The sequence below is a fragment of the Pyxicephalus adspersus genome, chromosome 4 (genome assembly GCF_032062135.1).
Source record: "Pyxicephalus adspersus chromosome 4, UCB_Pads_2.0, whole genome shotgun sequence".
Classification (NCBI taxonomy): Eukaryota; Metazoa; Chordata; class Amphibia; order Anura; family Pyxicephalidae; genus Pyxicephalus; species Pyxicephalus adspersus.
In genome coordinates this window covers 11,470,720-11,486,211 of record NC_092861.1, presented here as the reverse complement: position 1 = coordinate 11,486,211, position 15,492 = coordinate 11,470,720, and the positions used below count along the sequence as shown (strand labels likewise).

The window sequence follows — 15,492 nt, the reverse complement described above, 5'->3', positions numbered from 1 at the left end:
CCAGTGGATGATGCTGTGTCCTCATGTAAAGTATATCAAAACTTGCTGTTGAAGACAAGAGACATAAATTTGTTTCACTCTTTACATGAGGACACATTGTCATCTATTGGTCACCAACAATAATGCACAAAAGATCAAATTAAGAACAAATAACCAATCAAAAAATATACAGATTGCACCTACATGTTTTAAATGTTTCCCTTTTTAAACATTTGATTTAAAATTAACACTACATATGTATTTATTTATAATAATTGTATGTGCATTCTATTGTGTACTGCTTTGAATGTTAGCAGTGATGACCACATTTTGTACCTTAGGTTTAAATTCAACTCAAAGCATTTTCGTGTGTTCCCCTGACAAACATGGATACCTTGGTTTATATTGGGATGGGTTTCAAGTATATATTGTATTCTTACTTCATCATGATTAGTGTATTTTGCCCAGATCTGTAATGTAATGTAAGGATTTAAATAGCCACTTGATACACAGAAAGGGAAATAACACCTTGCACGACTTTTGAGAAAATAACTCATATGAAAAATGTTTGTTTATCTTAAAAAATGTTTCCCACCAAGGTGTCCTTATTTGCAATATGGCATTACTTACTGATATCCCTATTTTTATGTGCTTTTGTAATTTCCCTGTTCTGATTGATGTGACATATTGTTCATTAGGCACATTTATTGCACTGTAGGGTAACTTGATTTTACTCACCTGCAGAAAATGGTATAAAAGCTTCATTCTTAGTGAAGTTTCCTTCCGAGCCCAGAAAATGTTCAGGATAAAATTCTTCTGGTTTCTCAAAGTAATCTTTGTCTCGCAATACAGAAAACAGTAATGGAATGACTTGTGTGCCCTGAAAAAAAGACAAATAAATGTCAAAAACATAAAAACAATCAAATTTAGAAGAGGATCTTAAGATTTGGTTCAGATGCATTCATCATGTGTTAGCATTTTTTTCCAGCTAAAGGTAAAACTAATGTGAACTACAGTGATCAACAGTAAGCACTGCTCCATATTATTGAACTTCATGATTCAGACTTAAGCTGCTTCTAAATGTATATCATAAGCGAAATGAACATTTATCTCTCCCATACCGCATAACAAACATGGCCATGGGGAGATTTTCAATTTAATTCTGTTCAGGTGACAATTGTAATTGGAGTCAATAAAGGTAAAAATATGATGGCATTTATTGGGCTTAATTGGCTTTGCATCGCTCCTTAGTGACCTAAATCTCTTTTGGACAATATGTATTTAAAATATTGAAAAGTAGCACCTTTTTAGGATACCGCATACTGTATTTTAATATACCTTTTAAGATTTCCTTTTTCACTTTGCTTTCACTTTTTCACTTCTCAAAATTAGCCTGTTGTGGAAATTTTCAGCAGTTGCAAAATTAGCTCAATCACTGAAAACAAGTTGATTTGCATTTTACATCACTGTTGTTACAGCACAATTGGAAAGACAGACACCGAACCTGATTTATTAAAGCTCTATAATACTGGAGAAGATAGACTATTATCTAAATATTAAGAACCTAGGTGATCCAGCAAACCTGGAATGGAATTCTCCAAAGTCATTTACTATCAATTGGCAAATGTTTTCAGTCCTAGATCAGATCCATTCCAGGTTTGCTTCTCCATTCTTGACATTCTCATAGGGGCCTATTTATAAAGAAGCATTCTCTGGAGTCTTCCATGTCAATGTGAAGTAATTGAATTTCTGTCACAGTAATTGAATTTCTGCCACAAAATGTTTCAGTAAATCTCAAATTCACAGTTTTATAAATAGATCCCCAAATCTCAACAAGTAAGAACAGTTGTTTACTGGAGACATTGGAAAAAAAGGTTATTTTTTGCTTGTTTAGGTATTGCCCAAAATGTTAGCATGTGTAATGTCCTTGCTGTGGACAAGATACCTAAATCATTTGATAGATTTGTTTCCAGCTATATTTTACAAAAAAAAAATTCAAAATTTTAGGATTGATTTCTACAAAAGATTAAAAAAGCAAATCTGCTACCATAAAATTTTTATATCTAAATTAATTGGGGAGCTACACACAATCATACATTCAATAGGTCAATCCAACAAAAGTTTGGTCCCCCAACCAGACCTTGACCTTTTTTCTACCCAAATGATCTGCAGTTTGTATACACCCACAACTACCTGTTGATTTTCGAAGCAATTTACACAAATAAATCTATTTGGAGGAAATTTTTTGAAAACATTCCCCAGCATTTCTTATACTTGACAGATCTGAGGTCATACATGCAGACACCCTATGCTAATGTATAATATTGTTTTGAGTTGCACTGTCAAATGGTCAGTCTTGATGGGTCAAAAAACAAAAAAAAGGAAAGTAGGATCATTGGTCATTAATGCTGCCCAGACCAAATAAAAGCCTTGGTATGTGTTGGTTATTTGACAATAGCTGTGTGGCCAAAAATTTTTTTATTTTGTGTTTTAAGGACATATTAAGCTTTTATTGGGTACAATGTTTTAAGATGTTACCCTACGATGTTTGTCTTTTAAATGTGTTTCTTTTTTGACAGTTTGAGCCAGGAGAAATGTGTTAAAAAGCAAACCTAATTTGATAACTATGCCATGCTGGAATGCTTTGTCAAAGACTACAGTTATGAAAGTAAAATGTGTAGAGGGTAACTTTCAACAGCGATCATGTCACCAGTACACTAAGAGGTGTACTGGTGTCATTCACCCATTCATAATGTTCAGTCATCAGACAGAACCATTCATTCTTCTGAACATACTAAAATGTGCACACTATCAAAGGGCATTCCTAAGTGCCTATGTGCTAATTAGGACATCTAATTTATGATATTGAAGGATGGAGTGGAGCACTAGACAAGGTAGGAACTCACTTTGGGCATTACATTGTGGTTTCGAACTTATATTCTGCTCTTGCTATTGGAACCTTATATGTTTATTTGGTAACTGTATTATTGTATTTATTTATTTTTCTGTGTACGTTGAAAAACTAATGTTACTTAGTTGTAATGAATATGAAAAACTTACTTTGGGTATAAAGAATCCCTTAAAAGTTGTGTCTTGAGTGGTCGCATGTGGAACATTTGTTGGCTCAATATTGGCAAATCTTTGAATTTCGTGGATGACGGCATCAGTATACGGCATTTGTTTACGGTGTGTTAAGTGAGGTTCTCCTGAACCGATGACTTTATCAATTTCATCCTGAACATTTTCTGTCGAAAAGAGAAATATGGCTTATTAGAAAAAAAATGTACTTTCCCTTGCAATATTTTCAACTTTACCAACTCCACCCAAAGCTTCTCCTGAAATTGTAATTGTGCTCATTACAGCAGTTCTAAGGTTTTTAGTTTTTTTTAAATTCACATTTACCCATATACTGTGTTTAAAAGAAAATCTGAATTCATTTTTTAAATGTTGTTATACACTACACAGCTCATTACACAGCTCATATCCTTGGATCTCCCACATAAACCCAGAAATGTCCCCACAATACTTGTCAAGACAGGAGGCAACAGGAACATTAGGTATAGGGGAAAGTATAACCCCTTAAGGCAAACAGCACATGGAATAAATGACTTACTCTGAATTTCAGGGTATTTCATCATGAGTAGAAGGCCCCATCGGAGAGTGGTCGAAGTTGTCTCCATTCCAGCAGCAAACAGGTCCATCACAAGAAATGTCAAGTTTTCATCAATGAAATACAACTCAGGATTTGGCTTTTCCTGAAAATAACACAGTTCAGTTATGTGCTGTAAATGTGCAATATGTATCTATCTATCTATCTATCTATCTATCTATCTATCTATCTATTTATCTATCTATATATATCTATATATATATATATATAGATATATATATATTTATTTTTATATATATATATATATATATATGCACATATTTAGCTTCGGAAGTCTGTTTCAAAATTTGCAGTAGTTTTGCAGCTACTGCTGTGTGCTAGAAGATGTTCAACAGAATGCTGTCTGTGGTTACAACCCAATACATGCATAAATAACAAGGTTGTGAATATTGTGAAAATAACGGGCAGTGGCCCCATTGGCCAATCGAATCACCCCTTAAACCAATAGCCAATTGAAGCTATTGCTGCTGTTTACCCACACAACATGCTTACAAGCTAAATCTAATACACAATATACTCAATAAATTCTTTCATATGCTCAATGTTTGATTCCAATACAAGCATTGTGGTTGCCCACTGTGTACAGTACCGTCATCAGTGGACATCCAATGGCCCAAGAGGATTGTCTTCTTGAAAGTATGCCATTGAGCCAGCAGCACCTTCCAAGGACAGAACAATGCTGCAAACAGATAAGTATGTGCCATGTTCGGCAAGTATGCTGTGAATACTTGCTGATTATGGAAGAAGCTCATTACCTACCTAGATCCTCTATAAGTTTTAAATCTAACTTACATGTCATAAGCATTCCTTGTGGCCCACTATTGGCAATTTTTATTTATATGAGGCTGCAGAAGGCCTATATGTAGTTATATAGTTATATCAGAACATATTACTGACCTTTATAGTCACTAAACACTTGGACCAGGCTTTTGCACTCTTCTATAACCTTATCTTCGATTGTTCTTTTCCCCATGCCAAAATCTCGTAGTGTAGAGAGAGTGAATCTTCTCATGACTTTCCAGTTATTGCCATTTGTAAATACAATACCTAAATATAAAAATACACGTTAATGTAATTTTTCAAGATCTACCTTTCCAATTTGACATTTGGGAGATTGCACAATATGAAGAATAAGGAAAAGAAAAAGGGGGATCGCTATAGGGTCGATGTAAATAAGGCTTAAGGTAAGTCCATCCTGTATCAAGATTTTAGATTATTACAACACATTAAAGAGCTGATGAGCAGCCTGTTGGCCATTACATATGGTCATTTGCTTGAGGACACCATTGTTGCCTTAGTAAAAGTTTCTATTATCATGTTTTTCTGACACCTGGGGTTTAGAAACCCATTTCTTGGAGGACACTTTTATACACTTGTGGGTTACAAGTGAGGATGGAGTGGTCCAAGAGACACGTTTAAAGGTCCCTAAAGCCTGCTAGTTCAAAGACTGTTGCCACCACTGGTCAGTGGGTTTGGTAGGCTAATATAGTTAATGAACTTCATAATGAACTTCAGCTTCATTATAACCGAATAAGCAAAAGGAGTTCCTTAACCGCCAGTTACTGAAATAAAAGGGCAGGGGTGGCTCATCCTGTAAACATTTTTATATCTTCATTTATCATTCAAATTGTACTTTTTTATCTTTACCATGTTCCTTGTTTAAGTCTGTTAATATTGGCAAATGTGGTCTGCCAGCAAACTCCTCTCCATGGTTGACTAGAGCTTCTCTCACCGTATCATAGCCACATAATACAACCAACTTCTGCATTCCTATTTCTAGGCTGTACACTGATCCATATTTCTTTGAAAGCTGCAATGTGATAAAAAAATAAATAATAATCAATGGGTTGAATTGTATATCTCATATGGCCAAATTACATCTTATATAAGGTGGCTGTGGATGAAATATATTTGGACTTTGCATGGCTTATATTTGCCAGCTAAGCGGAATTATAAATTTATTCAAATCAGAAATAGGTGAAGTTTAAGTAAAGCAACACCAGTATGTCACTGGCATGGGTACAGGCAAAGCCTGATTTCTAAAAAGGCCACTCAGGCCAAGGCCTAGGGCCACTAGAGAATGCAAGAATAAGAAAGGAGATATGCTTTAAGTCCCCTGAGTGAAGAAAATTTGGGTAAGCCAACACCCCTCTCTTTCTCTCCCCCCTTTTTCCCCCAAGTGGCTGTCTGCAATTTTGAAGCTCTCACTGCCGCCCTCATTCAATCTTTATGGAACTACCACCAAGAGAAGCTACATGTAGCAAAGAATTTATAAGCACCTTCCTGCCAGAATAAATGAGCTGTAACTGAGCAGCGAAATTTTGTAATGTTTTTGTCACCAATGGAGGGTTGGCAAACAAATGAAGCTTGGAGTCAGCAACAATCAGATGACACTGTTTTCATGGCTCATTGAGTTCTCTCAACAATTGATTCTCTGCAGCACAGAAAACAAGGGTTCCAGAGATTTTCCTGTTTTATGCTAGGGGGTGTGAGTGCCCATACCTCAGGTACAAGAGTGGGGAAAGCTCATATCCTTGGCTAGTGATCAGCAGGATTATTTTTTGGCTTCTGACCACTGTGAGCAAGGACTTTCATGGCATGTTCATCAGACAATAATTTATTAAGCTGCAGATTTCAAAGAGAATTCAAAATTATTTTGGACATTACCTTGGTAAACCATAAAGGAGATCTAACAGATCAAGATATACTTTATTTTTTATTTTTTTTAAATGTGTTTAATAAAACTTTCATAATAAGTTGCATGTTTACCTTGTTAGGGGGTCCAAATGAGGATAAATTATAGAAGACAGGTACTATAGTTCTCAAGTCAATATCCTCATCCCCACAACTGGCACCCCCTCCATAGCATTGGTGTTGCTGAACAGCCATGCCCATGGTATAGCATGCACTACTCCTTAGGTATCTGTTGAGTAACTAATTACACTATACAATAAAAACTAAAACAAAATAAAGCACTGTTTTGGGACCATATAATACAGTATGACTTTTTTCATGTATTTGGGGAGTAACCAGATGTTCAATTTAATAAAAAGTAAAGTAAGTGCTATAAAAAATAATTTGCACTCACTGTTGCAGTTTCCAATTTTCTCCCAATCATTTTTTTTTAATAAAATAGCTGTTAATCCAATAGCGGTAGCATATAGGTGGATTTATCTGAGTTGTAAACGCAGGTATTAGAATAATCTCTTACCAGCAGTTTATAGAAAAGCAAAATAATCTCACAGTAGAACATTCTGACATGAATAATAACCATAGAATCATTTTGAGAATGGATGTGCAAAAAATTCCTCTTAATGTGAATGCATGGATCAATTAAAAGGATTATTAAAAACAATAAGGAATTGGTAATAAATCATTATTTTGTAATATATATATATATATATATATATATATATATATATTTTAATACATAACAGTTTATTGATCAAATGAATGCACCCCAGTGAAGTATTTATGCTTTGATGGGTTGTACAAATTGGTACAAATTCATAGTTGATATTTGATAGTTCTACTACTAAGTTCTGCAATGGAGGAACCACTGAGTACAGCAGGGGATATAGGAGATGGAAACTTTCTGGTTATTTGAAAGGTTATATAAATAAAAACAGAACTATATTGGATAAAAAATCATTTTAATTACCAATTTTTTAACCGAGTCAATGTTTATGTATACCATGCTTTGCTTATAGATATTTTAGGTAATGCCAAAGGTAGAATAGATTTGGTTACCCTCCAGCTTGTTCCATACCTTACCAAACCACCCCATCCTTTAAATCGTTAAAAAAAAAGTGATATCCAACCTTTGGGTTGAAATGGCCATACAAGACTTGTGCATCCATCATGATTAGAATAGGGACAGAGGTTTATGAAGACACTTGTGGAGACCATTATTTTCTCATCAGGCTCAAGCCACCCCAAGCCTCTGTCTCTGTGGTCTTTACCTACAGAATTCTATGGGCCATTTGGACTTAAACTCCTTCAAAGGACACCATACTTCAGATATGGCCCCTACCCATTGCTGTCTTAACTAAATTAACCCCCTCATGAATCCTACAAAACTCACAAAGCTGGTATACCAAACCAATACAACATTCACAAAAGCACACCACCCTTATTTTTCAAAAACAGATGGGTGGAGGAACTTCTCATCTCTGAGTTACTGGGAAACATAATGAAATAAACAAGTAATCCAGTGTCAATACTAAAGCTAAATAGCTGTCCTGTGTTTATATCTCTGGGAAGACACAGAATAAAACTTCAATCCCAGCAATTAAAGCTTGCTTTTCAATATTTTCTCTTTTCAGCAGATGATGCTTCAACACCTTTGTACAAGTGACAGTTGTCAACATTTGCATTGGTTGGGCTTCTTGAAACTGCATTGTTATGTGCTGATGACACAGAGTCTCAAGCTTAGTATTCTACATACACACCATAGCCCTAAACCTGTAACCTACCTAACCCCACCTGATCCCACGCAGCACGGACTAATTCTACCAGTAACACCTTCTAACAATGCTTGTTATATCCATGCATGTAATAGGTAATGCCTCTAGGTGACACAAGTTTACAACAAAACCGCTTTACAATTGATTTGCCACTCATGGTCCTGCTGATAAGCAGAAAAGAAGCTTCATGACTGCTACTTATATTCCCACAAGCATACTCGAATATCTTTCCTGGATAGGCCGGGGAAATATAGTCCTCCTTTCACTGGCTTCCAATGATCAGAAAGCAGTATAGGAAAGGGTAAAGGGTTACTCAAGTAAGTAACTTCCATATTGGCAGACTTCCTGGCTTCAAAAATAAAGTGAAAATCCTCTCGCCTTTACACATTTTAAAACAATTTCTGTTTAGCAGAAAGGATGAATAAAAAGAAAAGGTATGGACATTATAACACAGTTGTGGGTCTGTCCTGGCATGTCACAGAATTTTTAGGGTTTGGCAATACATAATTTGAAATTTAAAATAATAAAAAGGAAGGACATACATTTTTAATTTTGCATCCAGAAGTGCCCCTTTTAATTAATGTTCCATGAACCTAGCCACATCCCTAATATCATCATATAAGAGTATAGAACAAAGAGGTTTGAAAAGCATGACTTTTCAGGGCTACCCTATTAAAATCAAGAATTTTATTATATTATTATTATTATTATTAATAAACAGGATTTATATAGCACCAACATATTACGCAGCTCTGTACATTATATTACAAAAAGCATATCAAAGGACATTGGCAATTAAAAAATATAAAAATATTTGTTATTATCTCATACAAAAAGCATTTACAACATCACATGTATAATTACTTTTTCCCCAAAGCTGTTTCATCAAAAGAAGATTGTGTACACAGAGGGAAGAAAGGACAGAATCCTTTATTTGATGCGATTCACAACTAAAGTTGCTTATTCAGGAATGGGAATATTGGATACAGTGTACAATTACTAGTCACCTTTTGAGAGCAGATGGTGGTTGCCAAAAGAGTGCCGAGCATTCACAAAAGGTTAGGAGCATCCACTACCAGGCTGATCACAACATTCTGAGATGTAAAAATAAAGCTGTTTATCACATCAAGATACTAATGGAAGTAGGACATGTGCAGGAGAGGCCATAAAAAGAACCTTTCAATGGAGATACAATGAAGATACAAAGGGAGCAAATTCCTCTTAAGCCTGCAAAAGTCGCAATTAAGTCCAAAAGAGATGTACCAATCCACACAAATTACCTAGAGAGGCAGCAATTGAGCCTAAAAAGGTGCATTGGTCTTTAAAAGGTGCAGTAATATGCACAAGCAAGCGGGAGCTCTTTCCAGAAGAGAGGATTCAAAGGGGCCAAATATATTTATTTATAATATAATTCTTAAAAGTTAAAAAACACATTCATAAAAGTGATTACACTGGGAAACAATTTTGAACCAACTTTTTGTTTTGATTTCAGTTTTTAAGCTTATTTACACTAAAATAGCTGGTTCTGAAAGTGCAGTTACTTTTTTTCTATCATGTAAGTTTTTTTCTCTATCGCTTTTATTAATGTGATTACTGTAGCGTGGATTTGTATAGGCTATTCATTTACATGCAAGACAGTGTGGTCAGCGGTTGTGTGCTGCTCTATATAGTGAATAAGCAAAATTTATTTTTCTACTTATACACATATTTCCTTCCATTCAGATCATGTCTGGCTTTCCTGTTTCTTGTTGTAAGTGCCTAAACAACCCTGATTCATATTGTTATATCTGTGGCAGTTTCACCATTCCCAAGTCAAAGGGTGAACATCAGCACATTGGTAGAGCAAGCCTATTTAGCATGTTTCAAAGTTAAACTTGGTGATCAATATAAGTCTTGGACCTCTCATAAGGTGTGCAAACAGTGTGTGGAGGTTTTACGGATACGAACAAAGGGAACATGTGATAAGATGCCATTTGGTAAAACTATTATTTGGCAAGAGTCAGGTGATCATTTCAGTGACTGTTACTTTTGTATAGTTAAAACTTCAGGATATAACAAGAAAAATAAATGTAACATAGAGTATCCTAGTCTACCCAGTGGCTCATTTAGATGAAATCCCGGTGCCGGTTTTCGTTACACTACCCTCTCTTGAAGAACGTGATTATGGTGATGAACTAGGTGACAACAATAATGAGGAGTTTGAAATTGAAGAGGACTCTGTTCGTAAGGGATTTGGTCAGCATGAGTTAAGTGATATGGCACGTGATTTGGGACTATCGAAGAAGGCTTCAGAACACCTAGCATCAAGACTGTGTGAAAAAAAATTACATGAAAACGAATAAAAGTATCGTACTTTTGAACCAGAGAAATTGCGTTTCTACAGTATTTTAGAACTGACCGTGGCTTTGTGTATTGCCGTAACATACCTGGTTTAATGGAGGAATTGGGAATTCCAATCTGTAACTCAACTGAATGGCGACTATTCATGGATAGCTCAAAGCGTAGCCTAAAGTGTGTCCTCCTTCACAATGACCTCCAAGATTTGGCCTAAAACCAGGTGATCCAAACATTCTACATGAAACACTTGTTGATAGAAAGAATATTATATTCCCACCTCTCCACATGAAACTGGGTCTGATGAAGCAGCTTTGCCAACTGAAAGACTGTTTCAAGTACATTTTGGCATTTCCTACCCTGTCATTCAAAAAAATTATGGCCGGTATGTTTGATCGCGAATACGAATGCGCGAGCGAGCTTCCGATTTTGCTTGATGAATCAGCCTCAATGTGAGAAGTCGAAAAGAATGCTTGGTTATCATTCAAAGCCATTGTTAAGGACTTTCTTGGAAACACATGAGCAAATCATTACACAGAAATTGTCCAGGAACTTATGGAGAGCTACAAAATGTTTGGTTGCAATATGAGCATCAAGGTGCATTTTCTGCATAGCCATCATTCTAACTTCCTGGAAAACCTTGGTGCCGTCAGTGATGAGCAAGGTGAATGAGTCCACCAAGATTTGATGGTCATGGAAGGATGGTATCAGGGTAGATGGAATGTACATATGATGGCTGACTATTGTTGGAGCATCCGGCGGGATTTTCCTAACACTGAACGATTCAGGAAAAGCTCTAAGTGTAAATTTTTACCTTAACCACTTACCTGATTAATTTTCAAATGTTTTACTATAAAAAAATGTCATAGAGTAACAATAAATCCTTTGTATGAACAAAATAAATGTAAATAAACAGTACATTCAAGGTATTATTTCATTATTTTTTCATTGTATGTAAAATTTGTTTGTTTTTTGACAAAAATGGAGGGTACCCTGTATCGTAAAAAATGTGATAGCAAAAAACTGGGGTCATTTCTGGATTCACCACCTAAAAATTAGTAAAAAAACAAGTCTAAGATTTAACTTAACTTTAACTAAAATGTGTTCCCGAGTGTTATTCAATAAGTCAATCTGTGTAGAGACTGCTGGTGGTTTTCACTATCTCTGGCTGAACACTAATGACAGTAGAGCGACTGCCATGTCATATTCCTGCCCTTCATGTGTCCCATGAGTTCTTGTAATATATCATGGGCATGGAGGGTAAACTTCTCTGTACCATACAAATGAAGACATTCTGAAAGCACCATTATTTGCAGCCACAGACATTAGCATATGACGTTGTTTGCAAAGCATATAAGGTAATAACAGCAACAAGTTAATTGACTATTGTTAGAATAACAAGGGAAGGAATGAATCATTAAACCATACAACTAATATAGTTTTTTTTTTGCTTTTGACTTTATTGACAATTTAGAAGTTGTATTTATAAACTGTGTAAATGTAAACCCACTTGTGCACAGAATACTAAGATGTATTAAATGTGCAGTTTGAGGTTCATATCTATAATAAAATGACTCTTTACTGATAGCAAAATGTCTTTAATATGTCTCCATACTGACATCTAGATAAATACAAATACATTTTTACATTGCCATTAATCAGTATCATACACGAGGCACTGCACAAATCTTATGACTTATTGGACCCCGTGTAAATCCAACTGCTGTTTCAAACCCCAGCTTAATTCCGGGAGGAGCTTTGAAGGTAAAGTTTTGCAGAAGACTCACGAAGAACAAAAACAGTTCCATTTTGGCCAAAATCTCACCAGCGCAATTTCTTTTACCTAAAACAGAAGAAACTAAAACTGTGAAAAAAAGATATAACACTTCTTGATGCAATCCAAACCTAAATAAAATGTTTAAGGCTGCACCTTGATTTTTTTTATTGATTTTACATGCTGTACTATCAATATTGACCTACTGAAAACCAAGCAAACACAAAGCAAACTGTCTTACCGCCGTTCTGGTTTTATATTTCTGGCTTGTTTTATTATTACAATTAGGGCCCAAATTGTACTTTTCTCTCCCCTAGGCCAGCTAGCTTGTGCTTGAGAGGTGAATATAGGAGGGTGGTCATGTTGAAAGTGGAAGGTCATTGTTGGGAGCCATGATAGTTGTGGGCAACACATGCATATGCTAAAAACTTTTATATATTATAATATAAAGTAAATATTTAAATAGCACTGTTTTTATAAATTAATTAACCTAATGACCTGGATTTATGGGTTTTAAAATACATATAACTCACCAGCTGAAAATGGAATGAAGGTTTCTTTCTTCATAAAATTTCCACTAGAGTCCAGAAAATGTTCAGGATAAAACTCATCTGGTCTTTCAAAGCAAGCCTCATCCAACATCACAGAAGTCAGTAATGGAATTACTTGTGTGCCCTCAAAAAAAGAAAGTTTTATGAATCCATAAAATCCATAGTGAGTAAATCAAAACGCATAATCATAAATGAAAGACAAAAAATTTTTCTTTTTATTGGTTATATGCAGTTGCTTAAAGATGACTCCTGGGGTTATGATTTCAGCAGTGCTGGACTTTATTAAACATGACCTGCTGTTTGACCAATATATGTTGGATATACTATATGGTAACATGCGCACGGCAATACCAATTTTTAACTTTAGAAATAGCAGAGGTAAAATTTGATATAAACCAAGAAAATTTGATATAAACCAAGAGTTGCTGTAATGAAATGTCTATAAGGAGATCCTGTTGTTTAATCAATATGCAGCAATATAATCAAATCTCACACATGGTAAAGGTGAATTCTATTCATAGGCAATATTTTAGTTTTTGGATGTTTGTGGTAAGTTAAAACCAACAGTGTTGCTTATTATGCAAATTTGGGTATTAATCACTATGTTCACAATACTTACTATATTAAAAACGAAAGTTGGGCTTTAAATATGCTAATAATGCATTCTTTTATGAAGGCCCTACTGCTAAATGGTGCTAAAATCATGTATTACATAGCACACTATGTTAAATGTGACCACATACAGGATGGAACAATGTTAGACAATTTCAGCATGCAACTTACTTTTGGAAGAAAGTAACCCCTGAAGTTGACATCTTGAGTGGTAGCATGTGGGACATTGTTTGGAACAATATTTCCAAATCTTTGAATTTCATGAATAACGGCATCAGTGTATGGCATGTCTTTTCGGTGCTTTGCCTGTGGTGTGGATGATCCAATCACTTTTTCAATTTCATTTTGGACTTTCCCTGATTCCAATACAAAAAAGTAACTAGCAGTCATTAAATGAATTACATAAAGGTAATTGTCACTGGTCTTTCTTTAAACCATATTAAGTGAAAGGGTGCTACGTACTGGATTACAAAATTTAAGATGCAATATTTGGTTTATTCATATTTATTCTTCTTTATTCACATTTATCTTACTTTGGATGTCTGGGTAATTTATCATCAGTAGAATTCCCCATCGAAGGGTGGTTGAAGTAGTCTCCATTCCAGCAGAAAACAGGTCAGTTAAAAGCATTGTCAGGTTTTCATTTGTGAAAAATAATCGTTGATTGGACTTCTCCTGAAAGGCAAAGTTTATAAACTTTATGACAGAATCCATTGTAATACCTCTAATCAATTTAGCCATCATCCCAGAAATGGGCACCTTCAATTCTAGGTCCAAAGCCAAACACTGAAAAAACAGTTACTTATATAGCTGGAACACCTGCATGTGAACAATAAAGCAATGGATTTTTAAATCTACCAGCCAACTCTATTCTGCAGCCTAACTTCTCTAATAATCAATTTACACTGCTACAATTCGGACAGGCACCCACTCCCATTCTGCTTACTGGACAACAATGCTAAAAGATTGTATCAATATAAAGGTCTTTCTGCAATTGTGAGGGCCAACTATACCAAACAGGAAGAAAAAGGATACTGGCAGGAAGATACTTGAAAATTAGATATTCATACTATTTTTTCATGCATAGGGAGGGAGAATGGGTCCACCAACCACATCAGCTTTGTAAAGTCAAAAACTTTTAATAAATTGTACGGCCCTGGTCCAGCAGCCATACTTGCCAGACACCAGTCCCCCAATCTAACACCGCACTTCTCACCTGTAACACACCCCCACTCAGTCTCGGGAGTCTGGTTGCATTTCCCAGCACATGGTTGCTCCCAGGACTTGGTGTGTAAAGGATAGCATCTGGGGAAGGACCAGGAGCCCACAGATAATGCAGTACCAAGATTCCAGCAGAGACAAGTCCAAGATACAAAGCATGATGGTCATACACAGGTAATCCATCTACCAGACGATGAACACAGAGTCAGGGTCACAGGCAAAAGGTTGGTCCAGGCAGCATAAACTCACAGGGACAGCCTCAAAGTGCGTCTGGGGATGCCAAAAAAAAATTATCCCAGGATGCCCAGCTAAAGGGAAGCAGGGGTTACTGTTATTTCTTAGTTCTATTTGCTGCTGCAAGTGACATTGATGGACAGAATAAACAGTGTTTGATACTTCAATGGCACACAGCACGGGGTCACCGGCCAGATAAACATCTCCTAACACTAATGGTATTACTTCTTGTGAAGGCACTAGTGTAGGGAAGTATTACCTTACCTCTTTCTGTTTCACCAGGAATGCATCCACAAGATTCCTCTGGTCATTGACATCTAGCTCTTTCCTATGGGTAGTAAAGGTCTTCCTAATAAATGCATGCAATTCTTTCTGGTTTTCTGCAACCTTTCTGTGTTCTCCTGGTAACCAGCGTATTACTGATGGGAATGCATTATACAACTGCCAAAGAAAATATTCAACAAGAACATATAAATTATATATATTAATATTTATAAATGTACATATATATATATATATATATATATACATACACTGGAGTTAAGTTAAAAAGACGACTTATGAAAAATCAAATTGAATTATACAACTGCATTCTGCATTCAGTATGACAAAGTGTAAACTTCAGTAGTAGTATCTTTAGGTCCAACCAAT

The 15,492-nt window shown here is 35.6% G+C and overlaps 2 protein-coding genes across 2 annotated transcripts in view; both read right to left on the bottom strand.

Moving 5' to 3' along the window:
- The window catches only part of LOC140329680 (cytochrome P450 2K1-like), a 7,279-nt gene extending 735 nt beyond the window's left edge, over window positions 1-6,544 (bottom strand). The window contains exons 1-7 of the mRNA XM_072410072.1: window positions 6,419-6,544; window positions 5,297-5,459; window positions 4,547-4,696; window positions 4,234-4,328; window positions 3,593-3,734; window positions 3,040-3,224; window positions 718-859 (exon numbers count right to left, since the gene is read on the bottom strand). Coding sequence (XP_072266173.1) covers window positions 718-859; window positions 3,040-3,224; window positions 3,593-3,734; window positions 4,234-4,328; window positions 4,547-4,696; window positions 5,297-5,459; window positions 6,419-6,544 — 1,003 coding nt within the window. The remainder of the gene's footprint in view (window positions 1-717; window positions 860-3,039; window positions 3,225-3,592; window positions 3,735-4,233; window positions 4,329-4,546; window positions 4,697-5,296; window positions 5,460-6,418) is intronic.
- Window positions 6,545-11,888: 5,344 nt separating this feature from the next.
- The window catches only part of LOC140328067 (cytochrome P450 2C14-like), a 48,072-nt gene continuing 44,468 nt past the window's right edge, over window positions 11,889-15,492 (bottom strand). Inside the window, exons 6-10 of the mRNA XM_072407392.1 lie at window positions 15,106-15,282; window positions 13,920-14,061; window positions 13,558-13,742; window positions 12,757-12,898; window positions 11,889-12,292 (exon numbers count right to left, since the gene is read on the bottom strand). Of these exons, the coding sequence (XP_072263493.1) occupies window positions 12,114-12,292; window positions 12,757-12,898; window positions 13,558-13,742; window positions 13,920-14,061; window positions 15,106-15,282 (825 nt within the window). The 3' untranslated portion in view covers window positions 11,889-12,113. The remainder of the gene's footprint in view (window positions 12,293-12,756; window positions 12,899-13,557; window positions 13,743-13,919; window positions 14,062-15,105; window positions 15,283-15,492) is intronic.